Source organism: Cyrtonyx montezumae, unplaced genomic scaffold (assembly GCF_038088225.1).
Source record: "Cyrtonyx montezumae isolate F1298 unplaced genomic scaffold, pur_monq_1.0 scaffold_8, whole genome shotgun sequence".
Classification (NCBI taxonomy): Eukaryota; Metazoa; Chordata; class Aves; order Galliformes; family Odontophoridae; genus Cyrtonyx; species Cyrtonyx montezumae.
Genome location: NW_027072089.1, coordinates 62,749,865 through 62,762,212, shown reverse-complemented (window position 1 = coordinate 62,762,212; position 12,348 = coordinate 62,749,865). Strand labels below are relative to the sequence as shown.

At 36.8% G+C, this 12,348-nt stretch overlaps 1 protein-coding gene across 8 annotated transcripts in view; it reads left to right on the top strand.

Moving 5' to 3' along the window:
* FHOD3 (formin homology 2 domain containing 3) overlaps positions 1-12,348 on the top strand; it is a 356,118-nt gene that overhangs the window by 260,539 nt on the left and 83,231 nt on the right. For 6 of the 8 annotated variants that reach the window (XM_065752844.1, XM_065752840.1, XM_065752839.1 and 3 more), the window contains 2 exons: positions 7,287-7,388; positions 9,520-9,897. The exons of the other annotated variants lie outside the window; for them this stretch is intronic. In XM_065752844.1, coding sequence (XP_065608916.1) covers positions 7,287-7,388; positions 9,520-9,897 — 480 coding nt within the window. The remainder of the gene's footprint in view (positions 1-7,286; positions 7,389-9,519; positions 9,898-12,348) is intronic. 8 annotated transcript variants of the gene reach the window in all.

The window sequence follows — 12,348 nt, the reverse complement described above, 5'->3', positions numbered from 1 at the left end:
GATTTTCCCAGTTTGAATTTAAAGAGCGATGAAAAAATATTGAGACGTAAGTGAGATTATGGCTTCATGACAAGTGCAAGTGCAGTGTAACTTAGCCTTTTTTTCTTTTTCCACTGCACATTTAGCTTCAAGAAACTACCTGAGGAAATGTAATGCTGAATCGGGATTTGAATCTCTGGTGGTCCATGGTAGTGTCTGACTGCTTGGCATATGTGTTTCAGAGAGTTTACCTCACCAGCATGTTCCCAGTATTTGTAAACACGACTCTCTGATGCTAGGGAAGTATTTTACACATATGATGTGATGGGGAAAAAAAGATGGTTTGGCTGTATTCCATTTCCAAAGCCCTCCCTTTGAAGTGAGGGGCAGTAATAGTGACCTTAAGGTGTCAACCAATATGCAGTTCCAAGCTCTGAAAACACTACTTCTCTCTTCCTATATATGTTTCAGTATTTATTGCTCCTAAAGCCTCCCTTCATCAGGATTTTGTTTCTTTACCTCTGCTGCTCATGCAGATATAAAAACAGCAGTGCTGTTTGGTGATCAGAGAGCTGTGACTCTGGAAGGCTTTGCACAACCTTGTCAGTATCTTAAGCAAGACTTTGCTGTCTTGCTCTGCTTTGATGTGTCCTACATAAACAAACTACAGCAATGAATGAAGTGTGAAGGCATTACCTACATATTTAGGTGTGAAAAGTTTTTACTGAGTACATTTGGGGAATAAGAAAATAATAGTAACCTAAAGATAAAGAGCAGCATAGTATGAAGGCATGGAGAATATATGCTTTACATTTACTTGTGATTTCCTCAACTTTTTTTTTCTGATAAGTTCTTTGTTTATGGCAGAAATACCAGGATAATTTCCATTTTAACCAGTGTAATTATGCATTTGAGTTTTCTTCCTATGCAAAATGACAGATTTTTAGGCTTTTCATGTAACTTGTTTTCCATACCATTTCATGTGTTTTCATCTTCACATAGTTGCACAAAGTGCAGTGATCTGTCATGTGGTAGAGAAGAATAGGAACTGGGGGCTTATTAGGTAATTTGTTTGGGTTTTGGTAGAAGAGGAAAGTACTTGTTTCTTACAAAATTAGAAATTACAAATTTCAATTATCATTGCTTTCAGCATATATGAAGGACCAGTTGACTGTGTTCTGGCAGCTAGAATGACAGAAAGGAAGAAGCAGCAGAAGTGTTCCAAAGCATTTGATTATTTTAGTAGGACTTAAGAATTTGGCTATGAATTGTGCTGTCTAACCAGTGTAAGTGGAATTTCACTCATAAATTGAGGACAATGGCAAGTAGTTGCAGAAGAAAATAAAATGGCATCCACTGTGACTTATAAAGATCTCTCTTTGATGGAACATTATTCATTTTCTGTTTGTTCACCTGTAAGGAGTTTAGAGAAGCAGTTTTCCATGTTCTGTGCGAGAGGCAATGCGAATCAGAGGTTTGAAGTGGGCAGGACTTGAGAAGTGTACTCTTGAGTTCAACTGTACAATTTTTTTTTCTTTTAAAATAATATTGTAGAATGGCTAATGGTCACTTTTCCTTAGCTAAATGTGGCCTTTGTTTCTAGTTAGAAGCGGCTTCTCTAAAAGACAGTGAAAGTTTAAATGGAAGTAATTTAAAGAAGCTAAACTGAAACACACTTGACTTAATTACAAAGAGAAGGAGAGAGAGACAGTTCCTAATTAGCAATTAACCGCACATAGGGTGATTTTCAGGGAGTGTGGGAATAATGACCAATAGCTCAGTTCCCCAGTCCTTTATTTTCTGGGTCACTTCATAACTTAAAGGCCCTTTTCTTCACTGAAGTCTAGGGTTCCCTTCTTGAGAATTTCAGTATAAATCTGTGGGTGGTCTAAAAAGGCTCAGAAGTACACTTATGTCCTTGTCTAATGACCTGAAAAGTTTTGAAGGAAATATTTAGTAAGACTTTACAAAGGTTAAATGAGCCCTACATGAACTGGAATCATATACCATAGTAAGATTTTTTTTTAATGTGCTGTTATCTCATTTATTAAGTTATATATGCATTGTATGTGCAGACCAAAAAGTCAGTAATCTAAATATGGCAAGACCATCCTTTTTCGTTTTGTTCTACATTCAAGTATTAGTGGTCAAAATCTTCCACACTGAATTGAAATGATTTAAAGCATATATTTAAATTTCAAAGTTTCCACTGATATCAAGCAGAGTAGAATATGTTTTCACACTCACGCTTCTTCTCTGGCCTTGTTTCTTTTCCTTCAGTGCAGTCCTATCCTTTCTTTTTTTCTATTCGCTATGTCTTCATTTTTAAAAATTAAAATAACATAAAAAGATTGAAAGACTGCAAGTCAGAACAACCAAAATTGTGAGTGTCTTCAAGCTGCATTCATCAGCTGTAGTTAAGGGAGTGTTAAGGGGGAGACTGGACAGGAGGAACTCTTGTTCAGGGTAAGTAGTAATTGTCTAGGTGACCCTGTACACATTGTTCAGGTGCATGTCAGAGACATTAACTGGAGAGGGCTCGCAGATTTTCAAAATCATATTTCACAATGGAAGGTACTGATTTGGATTTTTGTGAAAAAGAAGTACGTGTCAGGATTATTAAGTGCCTCTGTGTTAGGTAAGATGTTGAGCATCTCATGCATTTCACCCCTGCCTTCTGATAGCTTGCAGGTTGGTCCCTTGATTGTCATTTCCTTTCATCACTCTACATTCGTTAGCATTTATACTTGTACATAACGTCAACATTTAAAATGTTTAACTATTAGCAACTATTTAAAATCAGCAAAACAAATTTGATTGGTACGCTTCTAATTATTTTTACATTTAAAAAAGAAGAAAAGCTAATTCATTAGTTTCAAAGTATGTGCTTAGATTTCATTTTGGTGCCTCAACAATTCTTTATCTATAAACTGCTCTTTCATAGTCTTTTTAAACATACATGTATTTTGAGGAGCTACAAATACTTCATTCTGCCACACACAAAGGGTGTGTTATTAGGTGTTTGTTAGTTGCAGTGGCTGATGATACAATTTATAAAGATTTGTAGGGGTTGGAGTTTGTTTGTTTGGTGGGGCTGACAGACTGTAGCAGCAATCCCTTTAAAGATGAAAATAAACATGGTGAATGGTTGTTAAATCTGTTTTCACTGCTGCAAAGCTTTTGTTTAAGTCTTTCTAATCTGGTACTGTTGTCATGGAACTGAAATAATCCAGTAATAGCCTTAACATTAGTTGAACACATCGGGTCCTTCAGCATTAGCTGAAGCCCTTCATCCATGTCTAAGGAAAAATATTTGCCTTGTGTTGTAACAGGATAAGTTGGTCTGTGCTACTGAAAAATGTGCTGGTTTCTGCAAACCAGTTTAATTGAAAACCTGCCTGTGAATCATTTTTCTTAATTTAATTCTATTATTGCACTGACACAAAATTTGCATTTGCATGTGGGAGAGAAAGTGTTTTTCCATACCATCTCTTCTCCATTTCACACAAAAATGAACAGAGAATACTTAGGCATCCAGATGAGTTCCCAATCTGTCTGCTATTCTGTTTGAGCATCCCTCTGCTTAACGTTCTTTCCTTTACAAGAATGCCATCTGTCTCCTGTTAGTGTTTTCCTGTTTAACAAGTATTCAAGTGCATTTTTTTTCTTTTGTCTTTTGATTTACCTCACAGAATACTGACAAATAACTATCATTATTGCACTTGTTGAATAAACCATGCTCAATTCACCAGGTCTTCTGACTGAACTTCTATACATACATTTTCATTGTGTAAATTTCCCTTAATCAAACTTGGCTTCCTTCAGCTGGGGAATGTGACCATATCTGTGCATACTTCTACAGCAGAAACGCAAAAAAACCCAGCTCATTCCTGACTTCCCCAGCTAATTGTCATGCACATAATGTTAATGTTTGCAGAGGAAGAGAGTTTTCTAGTCAAAACTTCTTCTTACTAAGAAGTCAAGACTTGTGGAAATCTTTAGTCTGACAGATCTGGCTGCAATCATGGGAATAATATGTGCAATAATCTATAGTAAATAAACTTCCAACAAAATATTCAACTTTGAAACATTAAAGATGTGTTTAATGTCTGATTATAATAAGAAGTGTGCTACACAGAGTTGCTGCATTGCAAGGTTTATGTGAAACATGATATTCTCAAATAATGTTCAAATGGAAAGGCTGTTGCTGTTGGTTGTCTCCTCTGGAATACAGCAAGTCATAATGTCTGAGAAGCAGAGCTCTTGATTTTTTGCTTCTTCAAATGAAACTGCAGATAAACATTGCAGCAGACAGAGCTATTTCCTTCAAGTCCCATTATTAAAAATCACGAGGCATCAAGGAAGACAGAGCCTGCACATTTCCTACAGCTCAGTGTAATTTGTATCACATCCTAGTTGAAGTACCATTTCTTGTTGAAGGCAATTTCAGACAGACCTGAACCGAAACAGGTCCCCAGATGATCTCTCTGAGAAGGGTTTTAAGTTCTTGTGATTGATTTAAAGTTGATCTTAATTCCGTGCTTATCACTTAACCTTCAGCAGATACACAGCTTATCTGAAAGAATGGTGTATGTAAAAAGCTAAGGTCCTGGGTTTCTTACATACATTCTGAAGAGTTACTTATATCTTAATTATGTTTTTAAGGAAATGCTAGTGGTATGGAAAAATATGTCATTGATAGCCTCGAGAACTGAGATACCGTAGTTCAGTTTTATGGTTTGTTTTTGAACTGTTGGCCAATTCAGCTGGGTTTGACAGGAGCATTTCCATTGTAAATCGTTAAGCTGCTTGGTCTTCAGGACATTTTTTTATTTTTATTTTTATTTTTTTCAGAAAGATAGCTTCTCTTCCACGGTAAGATGCTGTAAATGTTTTGTAACAGAAAGGCTATATATACAAATTTTATAAAGGCTATTTTATATGGGCTTAATTTGGAGTGCCTTTGTGTTTGTAGTTAAGTTGAACAAGGATTAGATTTTCCTATGAATGGATTAGAATGATGCTTTACAAAGTAATTAGAAACCCCAAGTACTGTATTTTACTACTCACTGCAATATTTATTGTATGGATCTCTAGAAAGTTTTATACTTTTTAAAGAGAAGCTCATAATTTTCAAAAACAGGTGCCTAAAACAGAATTGTAAGTCCCAATTGAGCTGCAGCCTTCAGTGGGCTCTGGGGAAATAGACTGTAGGGCAAAAGTAGATTTGGGGGTTTAGGTACCAATTAAATATCTTAATCTGATAAATACAAATTTAAAAAAAAATTGAGTCATAGGGAAGGGAGCAGCTGTTACTGATAGTATATAAAAGACATACTATCAAGATTTAGACCATGAATGTAAGATGCAAAAATAGGATGACAAGGTCTCAAGAAAAAGTACTCAGCACATTGCTCACCCAAGAAGCATTTGTTTAGAGGCCTAGTGATCTTTTGCTCTGAAGTGGTCTTATACTATGCACCAGCTCTCTCTAGTTTGTATATGTTTTTCTTTCCCTATTCTTCCTCAGTTTATTGCAATTATAACATCAATGGTTCCCAGTTCAACTTGTACTGTACAAGGTTTTTAGTGTACTTATGCTCCTGTCCTTATTAGCTTTCACTCAGATGAAAGAATAAAGAACTTTCAAAATTAGGAGTTCCAATGTTTCTAATAAATATTCCAGTTATGATTTTGGGCATTTTAAGATGACTGAGGAAAGTGAGGCATTTGACATCAATCTGGAAACTTGGCAGGAACTTAAAACAAAGTAGTGACAGGACAAATTTTGTTCATATTTTCAATAGCCATGTTATCAACATTATAGGATTCATTGTACTCTTATCTAAGAGCCGTGATCCCACAGAGCTTTGTGAGTTATTTCCCAAATATGATTGCTTGAAGGACTGGCAGATGCAGGCATTTTACCCTTCACAGGAGAAAATAGCAAAGCTAGTGTTCATCTACTTGATAATATGAACTGACAATATGAGTCCTGTCTGGTCTCTTTTTCTTCCTATAGATATGGATACATACTAAGATCTTCTACAACATGACACTGTATGGAACTGTTAAAAACTTAGGAACTGTTAAAAACACTACTTTATAGATTTTTGCCAGAGTATTGGAAAAAGTTCCAAGTACTGCCATTTTCCTGACTGTTACAAGACTAGCTCCATACAAATGTGACAAAATTTGGATTCACCCTTTGCACTGTCATGATGAGTTTGTGATCTCACATTGTAAATATTCCTTATAGCATGTAACCATACAAATTCTAAATGAAAAAAAAAAAAAAACAACCCACAAAGCATTCCTTTACAATTAAAGAAAGCCAGCTTTTAGGAAAATGCAAAAGTATGAGTTTCTTACAAACTTTATTACTGTTCGTATGCTTTATTTTTTGCATGGGACATAAACTGATAGTATTCATTGTTTAAATCAAATGAAGAACTGGATCAGTTGCAAATGTAGAAGTCCAAAGAGAAAATATTTTCTAAATCTTCTATGGGAAATGTTGATTTGGGAAAGAAGAGGTATAAATGGGAAGGATATGAAGCAGAAAATATGGGCTTTTCTTTTGTTCAATATATTTTTATTATTACTTACGTGGTTTGTAGGTTATGGAGGCTTTATGCATGACTTAAAATCTTCTCTGCCAGACTGAGTGCTGAACCAAAGCCTACTTCAGCCATACTAATGATTCTTTACTGATATAATTCATTTACTGGCATTCAGTAACTTGAATATTGCTATGTGCAAATAGCCCTGAACTGATTTGGTCTCTCTGTTATTTTGAGCTTAATGGTTCACCCTGCTCTTTTCTGTAGTTGAGCTGTTGGCTGTTTAACCAGAATGTTTTAGTTGTGTTAATTTAAAGGTGTAATGTGCAGTGCCAGTTGTGCAATGTCAACACAGCATATACAGTCCTTTAAGCCAGATACATCTTAACTACTAATGAGTCTAGCAGTGTTATTGTCATATTGAATAATTTCCATTAATGCTTGTGTAGATAGCAAATAGAAAGCCAAGCTAAAAACAAACAAACAAAGAAGTTATCTTTGGGGATTTTAATAAGAAAAGAAAAAAAGGTAAATGGAGGAGAGTATAAAAATTACTCTTGTGACAACATGTATTTAGCATGAAGTTTAGGTGACCGTTTGGCTAGCACCACTACTACTCCTCTCTGTGTTTTCTTTCCATTTCTAACCTCATTGCATTTCTCTTTCTGGGGACTCATGTCATTTTCTCTTCCAACTTTTCTCTTTCCATACCACTGCATGCCTCTTTCCTTGGTGTGACCTCAGAGAGGAGGAGGAGTATGAAGAAGAGGAAGAAGAACAGCCAGTCACAGAACCCAATACTGAGGATGAGGGGGAGGAAGAGACCAGTAGGCAGGTCAAAGCCAGGTACTGGGATTCAGCATCATGCTTGCACCTTTTCTCACTCTGGCATTAATTCACCACCAAACATGCAGCACTAACTTTTCACTCACATTCCCAGCTCTCCTTTTAAAAGCTCTCCCTGAGGAAATCTTCTTGCATCCAAAAGCTTGGTCACTGTATGCAACTAAAGGAAATAAGTTTAGTTATATAGGTTCAGGGCACTGAGAGCTGTTTGCATTCCCTCATTTTATTACCAAATGAGTACAAGTCACAAATAATAAGAAGATTCACCAGACAGCATAATTTCTAATCACGGCATAAGTTTCTCTTTTAGTTAGAACAATGCTGAAACAATGCAGTGCACTGCTGAGTTAGGATATTCCTTGATTTCTTATGTTTTCTTCCATATTTTCATGACATAGCCTTATTAGAAATATCTGAGATAGGAAAAAAGATTGACTTTTTTTTTCAATGCTGCCTATGATTTGTATCAATTTTGCACATTTTTAAATAGCAAAAACTGCTTAGAGGTAAAGCTGGTAGATATATATCATTCTATACATACGTGCCCATCTGTGTATATATGGCTATAAACAAACCACTTATCAAAACAATATTCTCATGTAAAATTTTCCACTTATTTCTGAGGTATATATGAATTCAGAATCTGGCAACTTTATCCTAATAAACTGGAAGAGAGAAAATATGTTTTTTCTTCCAGACAGCCATTTGATTTAGGTTAAATTGTTTGGCTTTGCAACTCGGCAAATGAGATTGGATTTTTTTTTAAATAAACCACATTCATGCAGACGCTATACAGCACGGAAGGAAGAAAGGAAACTGTTTAATGTGCAAATTCCAAAGAAAATACTGTACTGTTGTTATTAATATCTTCCAGTCTGCAAATGTAGCCAGTAGCTGCCTGAAATTTCAAAATTAAGTGATAATTTCCTCAAATCCTATTCTTAAAAGTCAAAGCTAAGACACAAGTTATTAGTAAATCACATGAAAATAATAAAATGCTGTGAAAAAAAGATGAGCACGAGAGCCACATAAAGAGCATAACGTGTGCTTCAGACTTTGCTCTTTTAAAATAATAGTCAATTTGATGTAACTGGGTGATATTCCCATGACTGTTTAAATATCTCCCTTCACCATCACTAAAGCGTAACAAAAATGATCTGAATCTTTGCCATTTGTTTTAAGTCCTGTCAGGAAGCGTTGGGAAAAACCTCACTTCAGGGATTCCTGTCATGCACAGCTGGTGAAATATATGAAGGCTTCCAGATTGCCCACTGTGTTTCAGTTGTGAGAACAATTATGTGGTATATACTTGATTAACTTCATAATATTCTAATGTATATAGCATATATTATGTCTTTGCCAAACCTCTGATAAGGTCCATGCCTTGCATGCATGTAGGTGGATCACAGAGGTGGTCTCAGGAAAAGTTCATCAGCCACTTGCTGAGTGATCCAGCCCACACCCCTGCACAGTGTCTATGCTGGAGATACTCATGGAATGAGATCCAGGAGTGGATGTCTCATGGCTTTTCACCTGCCTTGCTGCTTCTGTCCCTCACCAACACCTACCTTCACCAAAGCAAAGCAGATGTGTTTTCTGTTCACTCAGTGAAGGTCTCTAACATAAACACAGCAATTGAATGGGATGCTAACATTCAGATAAATGCTGATTTGTTTTTGCGTTGTTTTCTTTTGATTTAATTTTCCTCTTTGATGGATAAAGGATTTTTGTTTTTATACTCAGTGCAACAGATCATCTGGCGTGATGAAACTCCTTTGTGCTGCTCTGACTACATTTACAACCTACCTTGAATTACTTGAAAATTATTCAGAATGTGGTTATAAAACATTTCATGAAAATTTCATTTCTGAAAGTCTCTGAACTAAATCCTTTCATTTAGGCTGAGTTGCTTCCATGCCTATATATTTCCAGTCTCAAGATCTGTTTATTCACTTCTGTGAAAAAAAAAAAAAGATTATCTACAATTCAGAAGGGGTTATTTTTTGCCTGACTCTCCAAAACTTTTTTTAATTCCAACTGATATGATCTGTTGATCTCTCTTTTCTCTGTTTCCCTTCTCTTTCCATTCTTCCCCCTCTCTTCCCTTCCCCACAATGTTTTCCTCCTGCAGTGGGGTCCCAGATGCACGGGAGGCTGTGAAGGAAAACTATTCACAGTGTTGTGATTCTTCAGCCACCTCCAGTGCCATTTTTCAAGCTGAGAGGCCTCTCCCCTGCTCTAGAGCAAAGAGCTCTCCTAGCAGCTCCTCTTTTGTGCCTGATTCGTCTGTCTCTCATCATAATTCTATTCTTTCATCACCATCTTCACCAGCAGCAGTTTTGCTAAACTCTTCCCAAAATTCATCAGCATCCATTACTCCAAAGGCGTCTCCAACAGTAGAGAAATTGCCTTATGTACCACATACTCCTTTTCACCTCTTCTCATATGACTTTGAAGAATCTCCAGCATCTGTGAAAGAAAAGGAAGCAGAGGTGATGAGGGAAAACAGGTAGATTTTATACAGATGACATGATTTTTTTGATAAATTAATAACAACTTTCGAGAGTTTTATAGTGGTAATAATGTTGTATTATTTCCAGAACATACTGTATTAGTTTTAGTCATGTAAGCCTGTGTTTTGATTTGATTGATATTCTTCCCTTGCCTTTGTTGCTTTCATCTCATCTAATTCCCAGCCTCCTCTATGCAGCAGTAGATAAATAACATGTGATTTGGGACATCACATAAAGGAGCATTTTGCTCTCATTTAAAACAATGTAATTTGCAGGCATAGTTTCATAAAAATTAATGGAAATTTTAAGATGTGAAACTGAGAGTTGATTGCATCAGCCCTTGGAATTACAGCATTGCAGAATTGTAGGGGTTGGAAGGGACCTCTGGAGATGTCTAGCACAACCTACCTGCTAAAGCAGGTTCCCTACGGTGGGTTGACAGGAAAGTGAGTTCTCTCTAATTTAGTGAGAGTTATTGTTACACTAATTGAAATTCCTTGTTCTGAAAAAGGATCCTGCACTGTATCAGCTTTTTCAAGTGGCAAAGCAGAAGAAAAGCACAATAATTGATAAGAAGGTCTTGTTTCATTTGGTTGAAACTGAAGGGAAGCTTTCTGTTAGCTTTTAGAACATAGTGAGTTCTGAGATTCTCTTGGGACATCTGAGCTTTGCCTTCTTACTCAGTATGGCCACAGACAGGATGTTTTGTGTATTCAGTATGCTGGAGAGAAGACCTGTGTGAGGTCTGTGCCTACAGGACAACTCTATCCTGCCTAGCTACATAGCCCTCCACCAGGGTTGTTTCTCTAGTTGGTTTTCTTCTAGGGCAAGATCTCCATGAAGGCAGTCACTTCCCACTTAGCAAAAATCTTTTTGTAGCTTAGAAATAAGCATAGCAGCATTTTTTCCCACAATGACTCTGCACTTCCTGGACTTGAAGCATGGTGTCTGGGATTTGTATTCTAGAAGATAAAACTGGACTTTAGCAAAAAAGGAACATATTCTCTAAAGCATTATCGCTGGCATTATAAACAACACTAAATTAAATTTATTATTTTTAACATGGGCCTTGGCAATCAGCAGTGCTATTGTACCCTTAGGAACAGAAATTTTACATGACTAGATGTGTGTGTTAAATGAAGCTGAAGGAAAACAACCAGTATTTTCAAATAAAATTGCTGAGTTGAGACAAATTACTATGTGCTGATGTGTGTGGGAGAAGAAGCAGCCCAGAAAAGATAAGGTAAAAAGGAGTCTCTTGCACATTCTGAATTATAATGAAGAAAATAATGGTGCCGTTTTTTCTGAACTGACTTTTGAGTGAGTTGGCTGTGTGGAATACTTCACCTACCATGCCTCCTGTGCTTTCTAAAAGAGAAAATGATAATTTGTGTAAAATTAAATGTTAACATTTTTACAAATCTGTGCCTCAGAGAAATGCTGTTAAAGTACAGTGGCTAAAAGGCACATAAGCAATGCAGCTGCCTTTTCTGCTCAGTACAGGAGCCAGGTTGAAAATGTTGGTACAATGGACTCTGGGGAGGTGGCTGTTCCAAGAGCCCTGGAATCAATTTCTCTTTGATCAACAAACTCACAATGAAATCAAGTGGTTATATATGGTTGTTTTTCTTTTTTGTTGTTGTTGTGTTTCCTTTCCTTTCCTTTCCTTTCCTTTCCTTTCCTTTCCTTTCCTTTCCTTTCCTTTCCTTTCCTTTCCTTTCCTTTCCTTTCCTTTCCTTTCCTTTCCTTTCCTTTCCTTTCCTTTCCTTTCCTTTCCTTTCCTTTCCTTTCCTTTCCTTTCCTTTCCTTTCCTTTCCTTTCCTTTCCTTTCCTTTCCTTTCCTTTCCTTTCCTTTCCTTTCCTTTCCTTTCCTTTCCTTTCCTTTCCTTTCCTTTCCTTTCCTTTCCTTTCCTTTCCTTTCCTTTCCTTTCCTTTCCTTTCCTTTCCTTTCCTTTCCTTTCCTTTCCTTTCCTTTCCTTTCCTTTCCTTTCCTTTCCTTTCCTTTCCTTTCCTTTCCTTTCCTTTCCTTTCCTTTCCTTTCCTTTCCTTTCCTTTCCTTTCCTTTCCTTTCCTTTCCTTTCCTTTCCTTTCCTTTCCTTTCCTTTCCTTTCCTTTCCTTTCCTTTCCTTTCCTTTCCTTTCCTTTCCTTTCCTTTCCTTTCCTTTCCTTTCCTTTCCTTCCCCTTCCCCTTCCCCTTCCCCTTCCCCTTCCCCTTTCCCCTTCCCCTTCCCCTTCCCCTTCCCCTTCCCCTTCCCCTTCCCCTTAATAGAGGGAATGGCTGGTAGAAATTCCTAGACTCATTCTTTCAGACACTTGTTATTTTAACTATTGTGATGATTTTTTACAGACATTGTAAGACATGGCACAAAGGCTATGACTTATGATGGGGGAGGAGAAAGAAAAGGTTGCCTGCTTTAATTGGAATGTGGATACTTTATAATGAAAAC